Raw genomic sequence first — 22,092 nt, 5'->3', positions numbered from 1 at the left:
TACATGAACATCATGACCGGAGTTGGTTGCTTCGACCTCTCCGAGGGGAAACATACGTGGTGGCGACTCGCAGAGATCGCGTACACGACCTTGTATTCCGTGTTAGTCGTCGTTCTTTCGTACCAGGTTCACGCGAAGCTGTTGATCTATCACATCCCAATTGAAGTGCATTCGGCCATGTGCATGATGTTCTTTTACTGGACTGTCGTACTGTCGATTTTACTGATGCTCACGGCTAGGATCAATACCGAGGTGAGCCCTTTTTTTTCGTTCAATTCTTCGTCTTCTCGAGCGAATTACAGAGATGTATGATTTTTGTGTCTCGTGTACAGTCGGTGTAGAATGTATTCGTATGCCTTTTGAAATGGAATAACTTTTTTAGCATTCGGCCAAGCGATCTAAATTGTTTGTGGTCGTTAGAGAGATCGGTTTACCACGCATTGGCTAAAAAATTGTTTGCAGACATTGCAAATTAGTTGCCAGGATAAGAAAAGTTAAGAAATGTTTCTCCAATAGGCTCAAAAATGTTTAGATCGCTTGGCCCAATTATAAGGAAATTATTCCGTGTACGAATACTTTCACACCGACCGTATAAAACTTGGTAAAAATATTTTTGCATATAAATATTATATTAGATATATAAATATTATATTATATATATAAATATTATGTTATATATATAAATATTAATTTATTATTAATATTATATTTTATTTATATATTTACTTATATTTTACATTTGTATCTGTATCATTAATTATATTGTATTTTGTATTCTTAATATTATATTATATACGTATAAATATTTATATATGTATATATCCTTTCGGTGGTTAGAAAATGCGTAAAGCGATCGCTTTATTGGAGGGCAGCAACCAGAGAATGGAAAACATGGGGATTTCGATGCAGCGTTCTCGACACTATAAGCAACAGTTCCAGATCATTGCAGTTTGCATTGTATTAGTTTTAGGATTCGTGATAGTTAGTTGGAACACGCAGCTGAGACCGCAGCTACCGGTACACGTGAAGCTAATCGCCGCATTAGGCACGAATTTTCCGGTGCTTCTAATAGTGACGTCCGACGCTTCTTTCCTCTTCTGGATCAAGTATGGAATGTTTATGGAATATTTGTTATTAAATTATGTGGATTTTAGACATTTATGACAAAACTAGGCACAAAGAAACGATACATACATATGTGAGCTTTGTTTTCAAGTCGGTCACTTTGTTTTTAAGTCGATATATTTAAGGGTTTGCGTTTTAACACGTTTAATAATATGGATGCTAACTTTCGAGAAGATTTACTTGTATTTGTTATCTCAGCGTACTGATATTTTTCTCAGTATAAATAATTTCGTATAAACATTAAAAAATCATTTTTCATTACGGTAAAGTGACTTATGCCACTTTCAAAATAAACGGCTCATGTAATGGTACGCTTTCGCATAAAAACCCGCAAATCTGCTCGCTAACATAACGATTTCTTTCGAAACGGAATATGAACAGTTATCTGCGGATAAAGTTCAATCAACTGAACAATCTGCTGCACGTGATGGTGACCACAACAATCGATTCACCATCGGACAAAGAGATCCCGAAGTTGATCAACGATTTCGAAGAGGAGACACCCGGCCAAGAAGGCGTCCGTATTGTCAATGGGAACGCGAACACGATGAAGGCGGTAAAGTGAGATCCAGATAGCAAATACTATTGATAATTCAGAAAAGAAATGAAAAGAAACCAATCTTTTGGATTCACTCAAACGTTCGTTATGTTTTAAGTTATCTATTGCGAAACTATAGTGGTCGAAATTTGTATAAGAACACTCATAGTCTTTAGTAAAAAAGGCTAAGTATTAGCCTTTTAACTCACACCTGGAACGGGGTGATCCCTGAGATTATTTGAAGCAACTTTTTCCTCGGCGAAAATGCAATCCGCGGCCTCGTTTACGAGTTATTAACCGAAAACAGCGGCCAATGCGAGGCGAGCTAGGCGCTAGGCGGCTGTAAACGGCTCGATTAATAATTAAAACGGCTGTCATGGTCGAACTACTTGCTATTTCGTCTCCGAAAAATTCGTAAATATTCTTCGGACATTCTAAAATAAGGGTGAACGGCGTTTTTCTTCAGATTGTCACTGTCCCGCAGTACAAAAAATTCGAAAAGTTCACGCTCCGTGACTTGTTCATTGCTTCGAACGCGACACGGAGCCGTCACGCCTAGCGCTCGATGCCGCGTGCCGCTCGCTCGCTCGACCACGTTGCAGTTCGCGCGCTCGCCTCTCATTGGTCACCGTTTTTCACGTGGAACCGCGGTGCTCGAATAATCGTATCTCCTGTTCCCAAATTGTTCATTTTTGTTTCCAAGCCGAGGGACAATTTGGGAGAATTTACTGTAAAGGATAATTAGGAGGATTCTAAACGACTTTTTCTCTCTTTCTCTCTCTTTCAACGAAGAGAAATTCACCTGCAATTGGTCAAGATCGCCAGAATAGTTAACGACTTCTACGGAATGCAGCTTCTACTGACGATGTCCACCACTTTCGTTTTCCTCACTGTACTGCTGTTCTGCGCCTACATAACTATTTTCGCCGGTTTGACCATCGAACATTTCCAAAACCAGTTAATAATGCTGTTCGTCTGGATATTGTTCAACTTGTCCAAACTGTTCACACTAAGCCACGTGTGCATCAAGACCAGCACCGAGGTGAGACGCGCGAAATTTGTCCAATTGTTCTGATGCGTCAATTTTTATCGTTCGTTCTGTGCATTTCTCGCAGGCTTCGGACACTGGCGAACTTGTCTGTCAGCTTTACGAGCCCTCGACGAGCAAAGAATTCCGCGCCGAGGTACGGTCTTATTGTGACCGCGAATCTTTATGGAAAGATCAAAATCGAAATCAATTTTAATAAACATTTCCTGCACTATAACGTGCAGGAAACTACGCAAATATTTTGCTAACTAGGTTGAAAATAGTGCATCGGTATTTTTAAATTCCCTTAATTTTTTTGTACCGTTTAAGTCATTTAATGGTATATAAATAATAAGGGCCCGCTAGGATAGCCTTACCGATGAGTCCTCTAGCGGGCCCCGGACGAAACGTCTCCCACTCCTTGATGTGAACACACAACCTTTCCGATCAACCTACATCGTTGTAAACATTGTACATAGTAGCTTTAAGGCTCAGATGTAGGTTGATTCAGGTGGGATCAGGATCAGGTAACGTTTGCACTGCCTCGGGCATTAAACGCGGTCAAGTCGAGTAGAGCTACGCAGGCATCCTTACGACCGCGTCGATGCCCACGAGGTATAGCAAACACCTAGCATGGAGAGGACCCCCATCTTAGATATCGTTATCACTGGCAGGGGGGTATGTGGCGGCTACCTCCAGACGTAAGGGTAGGACGAAGTCTCGGTGTATATATAGGGATCGAGGCGGATCGGCTACCAGCGGGAAGAGGAGCCCTCTGCTGGCGGGTCTGGAGGTAGCCGCCACAATATATAATAATAGTATATTATATGTTAATATAATATTTTAATAATAATCATAATATATATTATATAATTTATATAAATTATATAATAAATATTATATTATATGCAATAAATCGCATATAATATATTATATGTTAATATAATATTTTAATAATAATCATAATATATATTATATAATTTATATAAATTATATAATAATATTATATTATATGCAATAAATCGCATATAATATATTATATGTTAATATAATATTTTAATAATAATCATAATATATATTATATAATTTATATAAATTATATAATAAATATTATATTATATGCAATACATCGCATTTGTTGCAACGCAAGAAAAATCGTTGGAAAGTCGAAAATATCGATATCCGCTGAAAATAGAAAAGATTAACACGTTAAATGCCACGCCGGTTTTACAGAAATTGTCCGTGACGCCACGATGAATTTTCTTTTATGTGATACATATAATGTTGAAATATTATCTGCAATAGATAAGTTGCAGTGTATAACCATGTTTGACATGTTAATTGCGACTGTTCGAATCGACGATGGTAATAATACAAAATTTTAGATATTGACATTTCTTTGAAATTATATATATTTCTATCAATTTGGGCGCGCCGGTCACCGGTGGCCCCCATGGCGTCACCGCCAAGTTAAGTGCCGGTCACCGGTGACCCCCGTGGCATTCAACGTGTTAAAATTACATCTATGTGTTCACTGGATGCTTCGTTTTAGATTCGGGACTTCAGCCTGCAGATGGTCCAGAATCCGTTGGTTTTTACCGCCTGCGGATTTTTCTATTTGGATGAGTCGTTCGTTCAAGGGGTGCGTCGATTAACGATTACATTAAAAACGAGAAAGTTCTAATGAACGTAACCGTGAAAGGAATCGCAGTGCAAGGGGTTAATAATCATTTTAAATCAATCGAAACATTCTACTTTCAGGTAATAGGAACGATCAGCACCTATTTAGTGATCTTGATTCAAGTGAGCGAAGTCAATTTGCCCGAGAAAATTGTTGGAAATACGACCGTGCCTACGAATGTTATACAAATGATGTAAGAAAATTGACGAGTACATTTTTACATAAATGAACCGGCATTATTAACGTAACGGGAGGCAAAAAAGCACCGATCTCATAACGCGAAGCAGGTGGAAATGGGAAATTGTCTCTGGAAGAAGCATAATTAAATAAATAAGAACAATTTAATGAAGGTAAAGGCTAATTAATTTAGAAAGATAAATACCCAACGGAAGAACGATGTCTTCGTTTCTACGTGTCAATAAATTGTTTCGAGTGACAAATATAAATCAGATTCTTGGAACTCCTTGCGGGAATCTCTGGCCAGGTGGCTAAGTCCCTCAAACTATCGCCCAACAATTTTCCGCCAATTAGAACGCGGACAGGGATGATGTCCCAATTATACCATCCCCTAAGCACGTCGCGCGATTCCAGATGGAGGCGTTAGTCCATGAAATTCGGTAACCCTGAAATTCGATAGCTTGTAATTCGGCGAAAGTGATTCTTCCTTTGACGGCTTTCTAATCGATCCGAAAGTAGCGAGAAATACGTTAGGGCAAAACGACGAAGGGAAATAGAAGCAATCCTAAATTAACGACCGTTGCACGGCTGTTACGAGCGTCCGAATTTGTCCAGTTCTTGGTACAACGTAATATATGATAACGTTTATAAACATTTATCCTGTTTAAAATGCGTCTCCCTATTTAAAAAGAAACGTCGACGAGCTCAAATTTTGGAAAATATAATTTTGTAGAAAATGTTCCGCGCGTCGCATTAATTGCAACTCTGGCGAGGACACTGTTTTCCCCACAAAGACATTTTTTAGTATCATTAAGAACAACAGAAATATATAGGTTGAAATGTATCACTCGTCATAGTTTTTTATTATAATCACTCATGTAAATATAAATTTTAATTGTAACCTAGAATATAAGCCTTCGCATATAGTTAATTGCAACGACCTCGTTATATATTATTACTATTATTATTATTATATTATTATTATATTATTATTATTATTATTATTATATTATTATTATTTTTATTATTATATTATTATTATTATGTTATATATTAATACATTAGAAACAACAATTGTCTCGCTCTATTGGGGAAACTATTAAGGACGACGAAGTGCTAATTAACGCAAAAAGAAGTCGTAGTGCAACGGGTTAAATAAAAGCATAGTTCGTCGACTACACTCGACTATACTTTTATTTGAAAGGAGACCGACTGTACTGAAGCACATAGTTTCGCAAAAAAGTGCCACAGTGGCCGGAGCACGCCCGACACACGTTTACAACGGGTGTAACATTAATTGGGAATTAAGGGTGCGAACGACGCGGTCCGTCAGGAGCCACCTGCTACTGCGGATCGTTCGCGGAGGGTAAGGAGAATTGATATATTGCACCCAAGGGGGCACGCGGGCTATGCAAGTGCCCTGCCATCCCCTAATCCTCTCCCCTCTCGTTAACTAACGTTCGTAAGGGATACTTCGGCTTTATTGTCGATTAAATTATTCCAGTCGCTAGAATAGAATTCGCGACTGTGGGACGCGCTCCGTGTTTACGTGCGGACAGATATTTTAATATTTTCAATTATAGGGGAGAGTGGGATGAAACGATATATATATATATAGAAGCATGTAGAAATATTATATATATATATATATATATATATATATATATATATATTTCGTTAATAACTCGTAAACAAAGCCGCGGATTGCATTTTCGCAAAGGAAAAAGTTACTTCAAATGACCTCAGCTACCCCTCATTTTCGGCTGTTAAAATAATTGTGGGACACCCTGTATATATATATATATATCGCAGCGAGGCTGCGAAGAATTGTGCAGTCGGTATTTGCAGAGATAGATCATTAGACTTGGTTTTTCCAGGCTTGTGGAATTTTACTTCTAAATGCTTTGATTCAGACCTGCCCTAAACGTTTGTACGAACTTCTTGACACCATTGATAGAAGGCCGTGTCAGATTTGAGATAGATTTCGGTTCGACGTATTATAGAGAAATAAGCGATAATATATATTATAGAAATATTATAGAAATCAGCGAACAATAAATTATTGTTAACGCTGAAACTGCTCAACCGATCGAAATGACTCGGCTCCGTTCTTTTCTATTACGATTACTAAAACTATAAAAACCTTTGCAAGAGAAACTGTTTGATAGAAATCGTAGAAGAGAGGAATAATTATGCAGGGTGTCCCAGGTTTTAATGTTCAAACTTTGTTAGTGTATTCTATGGCACAAAGAAAAAAATGTTATGCAAACATAGGTCATATAGAGCTTTATTAAGAAGTTATAACAAAAATTCAGAATAGGAATAGTAATCAACTCGCTGTTACTGCGAGCATTGGCTTGAATAGATCAGCACATGCCGCGTGTTTATGTAAGCTGCGTTTATTAATACATTTCGAAATGTATTAATAACCGTTGTTGTCAATACATGATTGACATCGATCGAAGATTTTCTCTTATTTTTTATTTTTTTTTTAGTTGATTACTATTCCTACTCTGAATTTTTGTTATAACTTCTTAATAAAGCTCTATATGACCTATGTTTACATAACATTTTTTTCTTACTTTGTGCCATAGAATATACTGACAAAGTTTGAACATTAAAACCTGGGACACCCTGTATACCTTACATATATATTATGTAAAAAATATAATTTTCTAAGACTGAGTGTCGTGAACACAAATTGTCTTCGTTTATTAGATATCGAAACGTAAAAGGAAACGTCAAAACTTCTTGCACAGTATAATTAATAACTCTGGTTGAACGTGGTTAAATTAGAGCTCAATCCGAATACGCCTAATGCCTCGCTCCACTGTATCATAATTAGAAAGTAGGTGACCATGCCTCCCAAGCTCTGTAACAAATCAATTTTAAAATTAGCAGAGATTAGTTTGATCTGTTTTCAGATTTTTATTGCCAAGAAATGGAATCTCATTCCACATATTATTTCAAGTGATTGCAACAGTTTCAAGTAGGCAAGATCTATTGAGAAATCGAATTCCACATTAATTGTTAATTAACAACAATGCAATTCACAATATTTTCCAAACGAATTTCCTGTATTCCAACATTAAGTTTCTGATTTGTAAAAAATTCTAAATATTTAAACAGCTATATTTGAACGAGAAAAAGAAATGCGGACAAACGAATGTGAACTCATTTTGTAGCTTGGAGTCAGTGAAACAGGGAACGTGCGTTCTCTTGACCATATCGTGAACTTTCACTGAACTGTAATACTGTGTTAGATATCGTTCGTTCTTTCTTGAAAAATTGTCATTTTTTTCTGGAACAGCATTCATCTAAAAATAATATTCATTTGTACAACAGAAACCAATCTACCTGCAATATAAAAATGTCGTTCAGCCAGAAGAGATGCGAGTTTTTGTGGTCTATTTCAGCGAGAGAGACTTGCAGAGAAAATTGTATGAGCTAAAAGCAAAGAGACACACAATTTTTATTTTCTCCAAAATTCAAACCGTATCGACATTATTAACAAAAATCTTCGAGATCGCATGTGGCCGATTATCTGTTCAAACAGAGAATTAGTTTTTGCCGATTTATTTAATTATTATCTCATACTTTCTTTTTCATCGAATGCAAATTATTTTGTCTTCCTGGAATCCTTATTTACGTAATGTTTTTTAAGTCGACAGTCGCCACGTTTGTTCATTCTCACCTCGTGCTTCAACTCGATGTCAGAATTGTGTATGGAGCACATGTGAATAATCTGTACTATCTGCTTCGCCTAAAAACGTGGACGAAATTTTTCAATAATCTGAACATTGGAAAATCATGAAATTTTCCTTTTTCATCCAGATAATGGAATTTGATTTTGATGGATAATAATTCGTGAAACTTCTCACCTCTTTGGCGGTCTTCTCGCAGAAATAGCACAGCGCAGCAACTCTCAGCCAGGTGTAGAACCCATTCGTCACATAAAAGCTCCACGTAAGCATCGAAGTGGTAGACTGCGCATTTAGAGTGAGATAATTTACGTAAGCGATGTACAAATTTGTGACAAAATTATGTATGGCCACTATCGAGTGAAACATTATCTGAGTGTCGAATATTTTGTTCAGCAATTTCGTAATCGTGCACAATTTTAGGTGAATGTATCTGCGAGCAAAACAAATTTTTAATTAATACAAGTTTTATTTATTGAATTTTCAACAACCAAGGGCCGAACCCACTGAACCCTCGTGCACCGTCAGAAAGTCAACCGAGCCACGGGTTCCATTTTATCTATAGGAACCACTTGGCTTTTCAAAAACGTATTTATTTCCAGCATTTTATTTTATATTATTATTTCAGATAATTGTGAAAAATTTGTCATGGAGATTCAATTTTTATATAGGGATTTAATTACTAGCTCTGATTTTGGTTTGTACTGACATCATCCTCATCGACATTTCTGCAATATAAAGTTAATTATGTTAAATTATTTATTATGTCATCATCATTTAATTATGTTAAATGATGTCATCCATACTAATAGAGTGATTATTCTCTTCCGCGACAATCTTAGACGGATCCAGACGAAAATCTCTTAAAGATGAACTTTTTTAAGAAAGAGTTTCAGCCAAAGTAAATTGCTGCAAAGATTTCTTAATCATTTTCGTTGCATATCATTTCGAGGATTATTGCTCCACGAAGAAAAACTTTTGCATAAAGCAAATTGATATAAACTGATTTATATTCTTCTACAATCTAATTCTATATGTATATTATTTATATTATGTTATTATATTATGTTATTATATTATGTTATTATATTATGTTATTATATTATATTACTTATATTATATTATGTATATTATTATTCTTCCATAAATGTTAATAAACTCCAGGTAAATAGCATAATCGATGAAGACACGATTAAACATCGAATTCGTACGGTGCACGAGAATTAATTGCAATCCTCGATACCTGATTCGTTGAAGAATATTGATCTTGTCCAAAGTACACAACTGGCGTTCCACGATTCGAGTTCCACTGAATGGAGCGACTTTGTTTCGGCAGACAAAATGCCCGATGCGCCATTCGTTTAAACATCTTTGCAACCACGAGGCAACCATTTCGTTATTCCAGTCTTCCATTTTTATCGTGCAATCTTCGATGAAGAACTTCCTCAGAAGATCGTTCGTTTGTTTGAAGCTTCTTTCCAGCCAACTGAAAGCCGGTCAACATAACTAATAATAAGTAAATATTAATAATAAATATTGTAAATATCATAACAATAAATATGATTGAATTATCATTCAATTATCATAACAATAAATATGATTGAATTATCATTCAATTATCATAACAATAAATATTATTGAATTATCATTCAATTATCATAACAATAAATATTATTGAATTATCATTCAATTATCATTATTATTATAATATATTAAATTATCATTCAATTATCATTATTATTATAATATATTGAATCAATATTATTATAATATATTGAATTATCATAATTATTGATTATTGCATACAGTTATTGATTATCGTAGCTATTAATTATTATAGCTTTCGAACAGTGTGATTTTAAAACACGAACGGATCACCAAAGAACAGACTTAGAAAACCATTTGCACAAAAGATGTTCGAAACCGTCTCATTTAAGATTCTGTATCGCATACAATTTTAAAAATCGATCATATACCAAACATGCAACGTAAAATCCAAGACGACCATTCCTCCTGTGTAGATCATGATATTGAGTAATGCGTCGCTCAATACATTTGTCATCTCCACCCCAAGTACGTTTAATGCATATACGTAATACATACAGTACGCGAATCCGTTAAGGGCATTAATAACGCAAATTGCGACAATCCATGTGTATATATTGCGATAATCGATCGCAGCGTTCAGTTTCATTAGGCTCTGCTCTACCTGTGCGATATCCTTGCTCAAAAGTGACATTTCCTGCAAAATAAGAACAAACGGAAGAACATAATCCGAGTACGAAATCTAGAATTCGTAGAATTTCAAAACGGATATACAGCGATTTATTTGTTTATTGGCATATATTTGTTTTTGGGAAGCGGTTTTGGTTCATTCGAATTACATTTAATATTTCGAACACCATGAAATTAAGATAAATATATCACAAGACAGTCATACGATACTTTTTGCACTTCGTATTTATACTGAAAGTTGTGAATAATCGCGTGGGTGTTTAAAAAAGAGAACCTCCTAATTAGCTGAAATCAATGCCTTTTTTAAGGTGCATTGTTTTACACGATTTTGCGAATGTACATGCTTTAGCACTTAAAATCTGACTTAGATCGATGGGAAACTACCCCATGGGCAACTCTTACATTCACATGAACGCTCGCACGTACAATTATTATTAATTATATTCTTCTGGATTACGTACCTCATAATACCGCCAGCCGAACACTTGTATTATAAAAGTAGACAAATATGCGACGATCGTCATAATCACGTATGTTGCGGACATCATGTACGTAGACACAGATTCCTGTTGAAGGAATTCTTGGAAACCGTTCACGTACACGGAATAAAGAAAGCATGGCATTAGGATCGCTTTATAGAGAATGCTTAACGCTAACCAAAACCACGTGTTCGAACGATTGAATGTTCTGACTCCTGTTATGCGATTCAAACTAACGACAATCTTTGTTACATCGTCAAATGTGCCTGTCCTCATTGCGCGTTCTCCACCTCCTAACCAGTTCGAATAATTTACGTCTTTCGAATCCCTCGAACGATGCTCACTTAATTCCTCAAAACGTGGACGTTCTCTTCGCTTCTTCGTTAATTCTTTGTTCTTAAGCACCATCAAATTCTCTCTATTTTTTTTTCGGCGAGAAACAAGTTCTGCTGCTACCAGTGACTAAGAAGACAGGTACATACTGTCGGCGTATTTGAGTAATCGTTTGTTGTCCTGGCGGGACGCGCGCTCCTCCGGCGATAAATTGCTAGAAAGCAATTGCATTACAGCTTAGAATAAAAAATAACGTCTACGACGATAACAAATGGTTCGAATTGTCCATTAGCATCGGAAGCGTTCCGTCTACGGCAGTACTGGAATCGAAAACATCACGACTTACGGGGACGAAACACAAGCAAGATTATCAATTTCATTTACGCGAATTCCTTAATTGAAATGCACGGAGGTTGCGTTGCATTTTTAACCATTTGCACTCGAAGCTATTTTCACTGTAAATCTAAAATCATTTTTCTAGCTTATAGTATTTCTATTTTATACGGCAAAGTGCATTTCATGCATATGAAATTGACCCTTTGTACTCGAAACTATTTTAACTGTAAATCTAAAATCATTTTTCTAGCTTATAGTATTTCTATTTTATACGGCAAAGTGCATTTCATGCATATGAAATTGACTCTTGGGACTCGCACAAAACAGTTACACTGTTAATAATTTTTTAAATCTAAACTTTGTTAATATCAAAATGATCTTAAAAGGTGATACAACAAATTTTAGTGGTGCCTCAAAATGCATTTTATGCATATGAAATTGACTCTTGGGACTCGCGCAACATATTACACTCTTAATAATTTTTTAAATCTAAACTTTGTTAATATCAAAATGATAAAAGGTGATACAACAAATTTTAGTGGTGCCTCAGAGTCACCACTCGAGTGCAAAGGGTTAAACGTAGCTCTTTGCGTTTGCGGAATACAGCGGTGCACCGTTAAATTTACACGTTTTTTTTTTAATAAAGAAAAATTATTGTTTCGTTTACTTATAAGAAAAGGAGCGACAGCAAATTGCAGTAGCATGGCAGGCAAGTTAAGGGTGGTTTCAGACTTTCGGCAAAGCTCGATAGATAGAAGCCCGCCAACTTTCTCGATCGAAGCATATGGCCGGGATTAAAGATGGAGATTTTAGAAGAGTAAACCCAAACAGACTGCTACGATTCTAATAATCCGCAAACATCGTTTATCATGTCAGATGGATTCACCCCAACATGGCCACTCCCTCTCGAGGGTGCGGGCAACCAATTGCATGTCAAATGTTTATCCCCTTTCCCTTTTCTATTTATATCAAATCGGGTTGTACCGCGGACTTAGGATCTGCACAGACATTGCATCTTATACGGGCTTTTCTGTCTTAGGTATTTTTTGGACCACGGTGTAGCGGACTGTGTTTTGAAATATAGAAGTCGCTTTAATAAATTATACCCACTTTTTTCCAGTGACGCCTGGTAAAAGTGCTATAGCTTAATGGAAATCATGGGAAAGGTAGCGGGCTTCTTCTATCAGGGGGTGAGGAGGGGGAGGTGATCAAGAAAGATCAACGCATCTTATATTTACATAAATAATCAGTTACTATGCAACACCGAATTGTTTGTACATGAAATATTGTCTATTTCTGAGTAAAATCATATATACAAATTTGTATTTATAGTACATATTACGGCTAATGTTGCTTCTTTCCGTATTTCAATTTATTCTTAAGCTTCTTTGGATTTATTCCGTACATTTTTAGCCTTTCCGGATTTAATGAAACAATATCGCCATTAGTTTCTTTCGACTTAGTGCCTTTCCCTTTCTTCTTGTTCAATATTTTGTTTTTCAACTTCTCCTTGAGCTTCACTTTCTTCTTCAGATGGTTAGAACCTGTCTCGCCATTGCTTTGTCCTCCAACAGTACTCTTACTCTTTAAAGATTTCTTGATTTCTTTAGCTATGTGTGATTCATTTTCGATGCTTACGTTCGAATTAGATTTTTCAGCATTATCATCCGTATGTTTCTTTTTCTTCTTCGATGGTTCCACTAATTGTTCAAGTTGTTCCTCAGTCCTTACTCGTTTTCCACTTTCTTTATTTTTCTTTTTAGAATCTTTCTGCATCGTCCCTAAAGAATTTGTAATGTTTTGCTTACCCACATCGGTCTCATTCGATGCTTCTTTATCTGATTCATTAATAGACTGGACATTCTGCGCTTCTTGTTTTTTCTTTCCCCTACGTCGTTTCTTCTTCGTCTTTTTCTCCTCCTCAACGGCAGTAGTAACGTTTGTGGCATCCTGCATTTCGCTTTCTTCCTCTGCGTCCTCTGGATTCCTGAAATATGTGTATATATATATATATACAACACGTCCCTAATATCGTTCTTTGAAACTTATGATGTCATTTGATATTTGTACTTGTATAAACTCGCGAGTATCTTCCTCTTAACAAATTCGTTGCTAGCTTTCTGCTTGTACATTCTGACATCGTTTAATTCCGCATGGTCGGGTTTGTGTTGAAGCGCTTTTTTCAAGGAACACCATTTATTTAACTCCTTGTCATCTGCCACTAAAATCTGATTAAATAAATACATTAAAATACTGATGCATAAATTACTAGAGTCATTAATGTTAATTACAGAAAGTTGGACGCAACCTTACATACTTAAAAAGGTTATGTCATTAATACCTGGTTTTATGATGAAACTAACCTCTTCTACACTTAAACCATAATCATTGGGTACAACTTGTCTATATTTAAATCTGCATGGTATGTCTCCGATCATATCCTCATAGTTTAAAGAGTAATACTTGTCAAAGTACTCTTTGTAAGACCTATACTGTTGAGGATCAAATTTAGGTTTTTTCTGTGCGATTAGTTCAGCAAATTTGGATTTCCGTCTACGTTTCTTTTTCTTTGTGTCATTTTCCTCTGTATGATTATTTTCGAAGGGATTATAGTCAGCATCCATCTAGAATTCCAGAAAATGAATTCGCATCATTTACAAAAAACCTGTATAAATCTAACGGTAAATGCATTACATTGAAATTTTCATCCTCGCAATGAGGTTCTTTGTATCCTTCTTCAGCGTATGCATAGTTATTTTCCGCAGTTGGATCGTAATTATCCCACGTACTTTCGATTTCGAGCTCTTCATCAATATCCGGAAATTCAGGTTTTATATCTTCTTCAGGAGCCGCATAATAGTCATCATTAAAGATTTCCGTCATTTTCTTGTCATACTCATCAGGATCGAAATCACCCTCTAAGTCAATATTGTTAAACTTTATATCCTCATTTCCTGTAATTTCTTTCAGTTTCTCTATCTTCTCTTCGATCTCTTTTCTCTTTAATGCTCTCAGCTGCTTCAATTCTTCTTGCTTTCTAAGCTTCTCCTCTTCCTTTCTTTGTTTCACTTCCATTCTTTTCTGAGCCCTACGAGTATCTTTCTTACGCATCGAATTTTCCATGGTACGCGGATACCTCTTAATGAACTCTTGATCTGGTTCCTCGAACCTAAAGTTATATTTATGTTCGAATTCTTCCTGTTTCTCTATATTGTTTTCATCTTCTGATAAATTTTCGTCACTGTCATGTAGTAAATGACTACTGCCTAAATCAGGGTTTTCATATTCATTGTCTAAGTATTTATTATTCAATACATAGTCTCTCAAGAACTTTTCATTCGTATCTAGATGAGGATTAGACCAAAAATCACGCAAAGGTTTAAGCGTTTCTTGTTCCTTCTCATTTATATTTGATCTTTGTCCTTTTAGCCACTCTTTATAATCTGCTTCTTCCTAAATAAAACAAGCAATGTTTTACAAATGAAAATACAAGGACATAGTAGTAACTTACCTTTTGTTTCTGTGTTTCAGACTTTGACTTTGGTTTTAAGAAGGCTCCGTCATCTTCGTCCTCATCATGTAGTACATCTTTGAAGCTTTCTTTTATTCGTTCTTGTTCTTCGTCGTATGTTACTTTCTTATCTTTCTCTTTACTTTTTTTCATTACATTCTCGTCCTCACTGTCACTGAATTTTCCCTCTCGTTCTACTATAATGTTCCTTTCGTAATCTCGCAAATAAAGAGCTTTTTCTTTCTTAGTTTTATCAGACAATTTCTTTCTTTCATAGTACGACTCTTGCGCTTTATTCGTGTCATCGAAGAAAGTTACATCTTGATTATAAATATTTTCATCCTTCTTCTTTAACAAAGCTAAGGTTTTGTAAAAATCTTTATCGAACTGTTTCGTCACCTCCTGTAAATATCAATTTAATTAAAATAAAATACACCAAAGTCGGTTGTAAATAAAATTTGCACAGTACATTTTCTTCTTCTTCTTCAGAGGATGATGAGCTCTCGGTATCAGAATCTCCATCTGAGACTGTAGTTACATTGATATCCCCATACTTTGTTTTCACTGAAACATTAACACATTCATCCAAGTATTTACAATTAGTGAAAGTGGCAAAATATATATAATACACTTACATTTATTTAATTCTTCCTTCTGCCGCCAATTATTATAATTCTTAGCATAGTCGGTATTTATTTTCAATTCTCCCTCCGAATCAGAATTCTCAACGTTAAAAAGCGTACGCATTGTGTGAAATAATCATTTAACATGAACAGATAAGCACTTATGCAAAATAAATTTCCACTTTATTTAATCTTTTCCAGAATTATGGATAAAATTATTCGTAAGTTGATACGACACAAGAGTTTTGTTTTTAATGTACAAAATGTATAAATCTGTATACATAACCAACTTTAGAGGTTATATTAGGTTATGTTTTAAGAGCTCAAAGAAGCAAATGCTTCTTCTATCACCGTAAAATCATATAGTAATGGGCCTAATCCTGCACATCTCCAGCTTAATCCGATAACGAGGGTCAATATAGAAATTTTCTTTGCTCTGATTGCCTGACGATTCACTGATGAGACAGTGCTGCCCTCACAGTCAATGACAAAGAATTACATATGTGATTGGCTTATGCTGCTTTCCGTTTCAGCCACTAGGTGGCTAGAGTCGTTAACCCTCTCTCACAAGTAAAATTCTGCGCTATTAGCATATAATAGACGTAATGTCAACCATCGCCACAATCTGCCTTTCGCTGCTCTCAGTCAATATCTCAAGGATCCTTATTGTGGGTGATTTTCCTCGCATATAAGTTGAGTTGATTTTTTGACGGAGGCCCGTGTGAGGGTTCCAATTTTTTTGGAGGAGTCTGTGTTGTGACGGTTCCAAATTTTTTGGAGGAGTCTGTGTGTGACGGTTCCAAATTTTTTGGAGGAGTCTGTGTGTGACGGTTCCAAATTTTTTGGAGGAGTCTGTGTGTGACGGTTCCAAATTTTTTGATGGAGTCCGTAAGGGTTCCAAATTTTTTGGAGGGGTCCGTGGAGGATCCAAATTATTTGGAGGGATCCTTGAGGGTTCCAAATTTTTCGCCGGCGCCCGTGGGGCTTCGAAATTTTTTTCCGACTCCCTCGAGGTTTCCATATTTTTTGCGGGAGTTCGTGAGGATTCCAAATTTTTTGCCGGAGCCCATGGGGGATCCAAATCTTTTGCCGGAGCCCGTGAGGGCTCCAAATGTTTTGCCGGGGCCCATGAGGATTCCAAATTTTTTGCCGGAGCCCGTGAGGGCTCCAAATTTTTTGCCGGAGCCCGTGAGGGATCCAAATATTTTGCCGGAGCCCGTGAGGGATCCAAATATTTTGCCGGAGCCCGTGAGGGATCCAAATATTTTGCCGGAGCCCGTGAGGGATCCAAATATTTTGCCGGAGCCCGTGAGGGATCCAAATATTTTGCCGGAGCCCGTGAGGGATCCAAATATTTTGCCGGAGCCCGTGAGGGTTCCAAATCTTTTGCCGGAGCTCTTGAGGGGTCCAAATTTTTTGCCGGAGCTCTTGAGGGGTCCAAATTTTTTGCCGGAGCTCTTGAGGGGTCCAAATTTTTTGCCGGAGCTCTTGAGGGGTCCAAATTTTTTGCCGGAGCCCCCCGTGAGGGTTCCAAATTTTTGCCGGAGCCTGTGAGGACTCAAATTTTTTTGGAGGAGTCTGTGAGGGTTCTAAATTTTTTGCCGGAGCCCCGTGAGGGTTCCAAATTTTTGCCGGAGCCCGTGAGAGTTCCAAATTTTTGCCGGAGCCCGTGAGGGTTCCAAATTTTTGCCGGAGCCCGTGAGGGTTCCAAATTTTTGCCGGAGCCCGTGAGGGTTCCAAATTTTTTGCCGGAGCCCGTGAGGGTTCCAAATTTTTTGCCGGAGCCCGTGAGGGTTCCAAATTTTTTGCCGGAGCCCGTGAGGGTTCCAAATTTTTTGCCGGAACCCTCACGGGTTCCAAATTTTTGCCGGAGCCCGTGAGGGTTCCAAATTTTTGCCGGAGCCCGTCGTGAGGGTTCCAAATTTTTGCCGGAGCCAGTAGAGAGGGTTCCACATTTTTTCCCCTATGCGGTCGCCACCTTGTCGTGGTATAGGGGCTTAAGTACCTGCGATGAAGACTGGAGCGATGCCGGCGGGAACTTCGGTTCCTGGCAGGGCCTCCCATGCCGGTAAGGTCTAGTCTGAGTGGTGAAAACTAAGAGCGACCAAGGATGATTACACTGTCCGACAAAATCAAATTTTTTTTCTGGGTTCCTATAGCCACTATGAAATTCTTGTAGAGCTTCACTCCCTGAACAAGATTCCGAGAACCGAATTGCTCCATCACCCTCAGTTTTTAAAAATGAGGTATTGCATGAAAAGTAAAAACGTTAGAAAGTTCTAATTGGTGTTAAAAGATAGAGGAGAGTTTCCCGAATCTAGTGGAATGCAATTTATTAATTGTTTTCGGTCCTAAATAGCAACAAATTGATGTCAAAGTTTAAAAAAGTGTCGACGTGCACAGTTTCTTCGCAATATTTTTGTATTGTTACGAAAAGTTCTTTGTTCAGCACGAAAACTCTACACAGGATCGGATTCTGTAGACATTTCTGAAGAAGAAACGGCCCGATAGAAGTGTCGGAACGATGTACATTTTGAGTAGGTCGAGAAAATGTTCGTCGGCAACATGTACACGATGTTTTGCCGCCACGTGCTTCGCTGCACGCCTCTCTCTGCCCAACAGGGCCGAAGCTATGGGTAATCAACACCCCGATGGAGGGATCCAATGGTGCACCCACTTTTCGTAAATAATATTTGAATTTTTTTTAGTACTTCAATGTTCTGTTTTTTTTTACATATTTCTGTGGATAATAATCTCCAAAACTGTGCTATATTTCACCAAAAAGATCACACCAGAGTATTTGGAGTTGGTAACGAAAGTATTCTATAACACTATTATAGTCCCGCTTCCCCGGGCGGGGCGGGGGAGTCGGGCGAGCAGATTTCCTCTACGTTAAATAAAAAAAAAGAGTTCCACATTTTTTTCGTGGGAACCCCTAAGGGTTTTTATTATTATATTTTATTAATATTATATATATTTATATATTTATTATTATATTTTATTAATATTATATATATATTTATATATATATATATATATATGTATTATTATATTTTATTAATATTACATTTCAGGAGTCCCCTGGAAGAAGTGGAACGGCGTCAACCATCGCTGGATTTTTAGATGTTTAGTAATTGCGATAGCGTGCGTATGCGTAGATCTGCAAGCGAGTTATAGGTTATGCGGAATGATGATGATTGTAGTGCGATTGTAAAGCGTTTTGTATCCTAGCGTTTAAGAGTGAATAAAGCGGCGTTTAGACAGCAAAAGGAAAAGAAGAGAGGATAGTGTATGCAAGTGTGAGTGAGTGCAGTGAGGAGAAAGAAGAGGAAAGGAGCCGCCAAATTAATTAAAAATTGTAAAAATTTAAATAAATAGAATTGTACGGGCATGGTATTATTAGAGATCATGCTCAACACATAACATTATAAAAATGTGTAAATAAAAAAAAATAAATAAAATAATAAAAATTATAAAAATTACACGAATAAAATGAAATTGTACGCAATGAAATATACCACCTGGATTAAAGCATTAATAAATAAATAAAAAAAAATCACCAAAATATAATAAAATTGTGAAGTATCAAATGAATTCTTCGAAAGCGTTTCGAGTATCGTTTTGATCTCCGAGGAGAGTTTGAAAAATCGTTCTAGTATCATTTAAATAGTTTTCGCTACTAAAATAGGAGTAATATTACAAATTAAAAATATCATTTATTTAAAAATATAATTTCTTAAGACCAAGTGTTAAAAAGGAAAAATTCTCTACATGTACCAGACATCGAAACATAAAAAGAAATGCTAAAACTTGTTGCACAGTATAATTAATAACTCTGGTTGAACGTAGTTAAATTAGAACTCGGTCCGAATACGCCTAATGTCTCACTCCACTGTATCATAATTAGAAAGTAAGTGAATATGCCACCCATGCTCTGTAACAAATCAATTTTAAAATTAACAGAGATTATAGCTTGATCTGCTCTCAGATTTTTATTGTCAACTTTTACTCAATTATAATAGTTAGTTAGTTATCTATCTAGTATAGTTATCTATCTATATCTATCTATCTATATTTATTATTATATTATTATATTATTATATATATATATATATATATATATATATATATATATATATATATATATATATTATCTATCTATCTATCTATCTATATATATATATATATATATATTAGTTATCTTTTCAACAATTGCTACATTTCGAAAACAACGTGAGATTCGTGTAAATTAAAGAAGCAGCTCTACCTGTAATATGAAACCGTCGTTCAGCCAAAAGAGATGCGCGCTCTTGCAGTCCACTTCAGTGAGAGAAACTTGCAGACAGAGTTGTACGAGCTGGAAGCAAAGAGATCGTAGAAACGAACAGTATCGTAATTACTTACCGATCACAACATAATTTTTATTTTCTCTAAAATTCATTATTATCGTGTCGACATTTTATTAACAAAAATCTTAGCGATCATACATGGCCGATTATTTGTTTAAATAGAGAATTTGTTCTTGCTGATTCGATCAATCCTGAAATCTCAATCTCACAGTTTTCTTTCATCAAACATGTAATATTTGATGTATAAATAAATTATTTTGACTTTCTGGAAGCCTCATTTATTTAATTCGGCAGTCGACATGTTTGTTTATTCTCACCTCATTTTTCAACTCGACGTCAGAATTGTGTATGGAGCACACATGAATAATATGTACTATCTGCTTCGCCTAAAAGTGCAGACGAAATTTTTTTAGTGACTTGAACATTGGAAATCCGTGAAATTTTCTATTTTTAAGCAGACAATGGAATTTGGTTTCATGGATAACAAGTTGGCAACGTAGGTATATAATTCTGACCTCTTTGGCGGTCTTCTCGCAGAAGTAGCACGTCACAACGATTTTCAACCAGACGTAGCACGCGTCGAACATATAAAAGCTCAATATACTTATCGAATTGTAGTCCTGTGGATTTTCGATGACTAATGCCTGTGTGTAAGTGTAATACAGAGTTGCGACAACGCTCTGTACGCTCAATATAGAGTGGAATATTATTTGAGTGTTGAATATTTTGTTCAGCAATTTCGTAATCAAGCACAGCTGCAGGTGAATGTATCTTCGAGCAGAAAGTTCATGATTAAATACATATCATTATATTATATATTACATCTATTATTATTATTATTATTATTATTATTATTATTATTATTATATTATTATATAATTATTATAATATATATTATATTATATTATATATTATTATATATTATAATAATAAATATATATATATATATATATATATATATATATATATATATATATTATTTAATTAATTATTATTATATATTATTATCTATATTTTGTTCAGCAATTTCGTAACCAAGCATAGCTGCAGGTGAATGTATCTTCGAGCAGAAAGTTCATGATTACATACATATCATTTTATATTATATATTACATCTATTATTCTTTCATAATTAACGAAAACTGATGATTAAACAACCAAATTCTTGTTTTAATCCTCGATACCTGATTTGTTGAAGCATATTGATCCTATCCAAAGCACGCAACTGGCATTTCATGACTCGGGTTCGCCTGAATTCAGTGACTTTGTTTGGACAGAAAAAATGTCTGACGAGCCATTCGTTTAAATATCTTTGTAACCATGAAGGATCCATTTTGTCACTCCAGTCTTCCATTTCTGTCGGGCAATCATCGACGAAGAACTTCTTCAGAAGCTCATTCGTTTGTTTGAAGCTTTTTCTCAGCCAACTGGTATATAAGAATATTAAATATTATTCAACTATTGTTGCATTAAATATTGAAGTATTATAGTTATTGAATTATTAGATATAATATATATAATATATATTCATTATTATATATAATATATATAATGATAATTATATTATTATAATACTATTTATTATATTATTATTATTATATTATTATTATATTAATAATGAATTATTATTACAAGAGGGTGTCCCGAAAATGTCTCGCAATCCGGAAATGGAAGGTTCCTGAGATCATTTGGAGCAACTTTTTCCTTGGCGAAAATTTTCTCTGAGGCTTCGTTTACGAGTTATTAACGAAAAAACACTGACCAATAAGAGGCGAGCTCGGCAGGCGCGCGGCGGCCCAGCCAACGAGTGCTTGGAGCCCAGTTCCGTTCATTGGCTCGGCCGTCTCGCGCCAAATGATCTCGCCTCTGATTGGTCACTGTTTTTCGTTAATAACTCGTAAACGAAGCCGCGGATCGCATTTTCGCTAAGGAAAAAGTTGCTTCAAATCACCTCAGGAATCCTCTACTTTCGGATTG

At 35.9% G+C, this 22,092-nt stretch overlaps 2 protein-coding genes and 1 long non-coding RNA gene across 3 annotated transcripts; 2 read left to right on the top strand and 1 right to left on the bottom strand.

Moving 5' to 3' along the window:
- The first annotated feature begins 848 nt into the window (after nucleotides 1–848).
- LOC117223919 (putative gustatory receptor 28b) lies at nucleotides 849–5,456 on the top strand. Its single transcript, XM_033476517.2, has 6 exons — nucleotides 849–1,106; nucleotides 1,507–1,686; nucleotides 2,456–2,705; nucleotides 2,779–2,847; nucleotides 4,243–4,332; nucleotides 4,452–5,456. Exons 1-6 carry the CDS (start codon nucleotides 883–885, stop codon nucleotides 4,566–4,568), a joined length of 930 nt encoding a protein of 309 aa, XP_033332408.2. The 5' UTR covers nucleotides 849–882; the 3' UTR covers nucleotides 4,569–5,456.
- Nucleotides 5,457–12,900: 7,444 nt separating this feature from the next.
- Nucleotides 12,901–16,118, bottom strand: LOC117223869 (protein KRI1 homolog). Its single transcript, XM_033476438.2, has 7 exons — nucleotides 15,779–16,118; nucleotides 15,613–15,707; nucleotides 15,144–15,545; nucleotides 14,327–15,085; nucleotides 13,996–14,256; nucleotides 13,703–13,860; nucleotides 12,901–13,619 (listed from the first exon to the last, which is right to left on the bottom strand). Exons 1-7 carry the CDS (start codon nucleotides 15,888–15,890, stop codon nucleotides 12,977–12,979), a joined length of 2,430 nt encoding a protein of 809 aa, XP_033332329.2. The 5' UTR covers nucleotides 15,891–16,118; the 3' UTR covers nucleotides 12,901–12,976.
- Nucleotides 16,119–17,732: 1,614 nt separating this feature from the next.
- On the top strand, nucleotides 17,733–19,753 carry LOC117223882 (uncharacterized). The gene is made up of 2 exons (XR_004491035.2): nucleotides 17,733–18,448; nucleotides 18,841–19,753. It is a non-coding gene; the product is annotated as an uncharacterized LOC117223882 (long non-coding RNA).
- Nucleotides 19,754–22,092: the final 2,339 nt, after the last annotated feature.

This window comes from Megalopta genalis, chromosome 6 (assembly GCF_051020955.1).
Source record: "Megalopta genalis isolate 19385.01 chromosome 6, iyMegGena1_principal, whole genome shotgun sequence".
Taxonomy (NCBI): domain Eukaryota; kingdom Metazoa; phylum Arthropoda; class Insecta; order Hymenoptera; family Halictidae; genus Megalopta; species Megalopta genalis.
Note: the sequence above shows the minus strand (reverse complement) of the source record. Positions and strands in the feature narration are given on the sequence as shown.

Coding starts and splice junctions, on each gene's coding strand:
- LOC117223919 (XM_033476517.2), top strand. CDS start 883: ATGGAAAACATGGGGATTTCGATGCAGCGTTCTCGACACTATAAGCAA. Junction 1,687..2,455: donor AACACGATGAAGGCGGTAAA/GTGAGATCCAGA, acceptor CTTTCAACGAAG/AGAAATTCACCTGCAATTGG. Junction 4,333..4,451: donor ATGAGTCGTTCGTTCAAGGG/GTGCGTCGATTA, acceptor TTCTACTTTCAG/GTAATAGGAACGATCAGCAC.
- LOC117223869 (XM_033476438.2), bottom strand. CDS start 15,890: ATGCGTACGCTTTTTAACGTTGAGAATTCTGATTCGGAGGGAGAATTG. Junction 15,546..15,612: donor CTGAAGAAGAAGAAGAAAAT/GTACTGTGCAAA, acceptor TGATATTTACAG/GAGGTGACGAAACAGTTCGA. Junction 13,861..13,995: donor ATGGTTTAAGTGTAGAAGAG/GTTAGTTTCATC, acceptor TTATTTAATCAG/ATTTTAGTGGCAGATGACAA.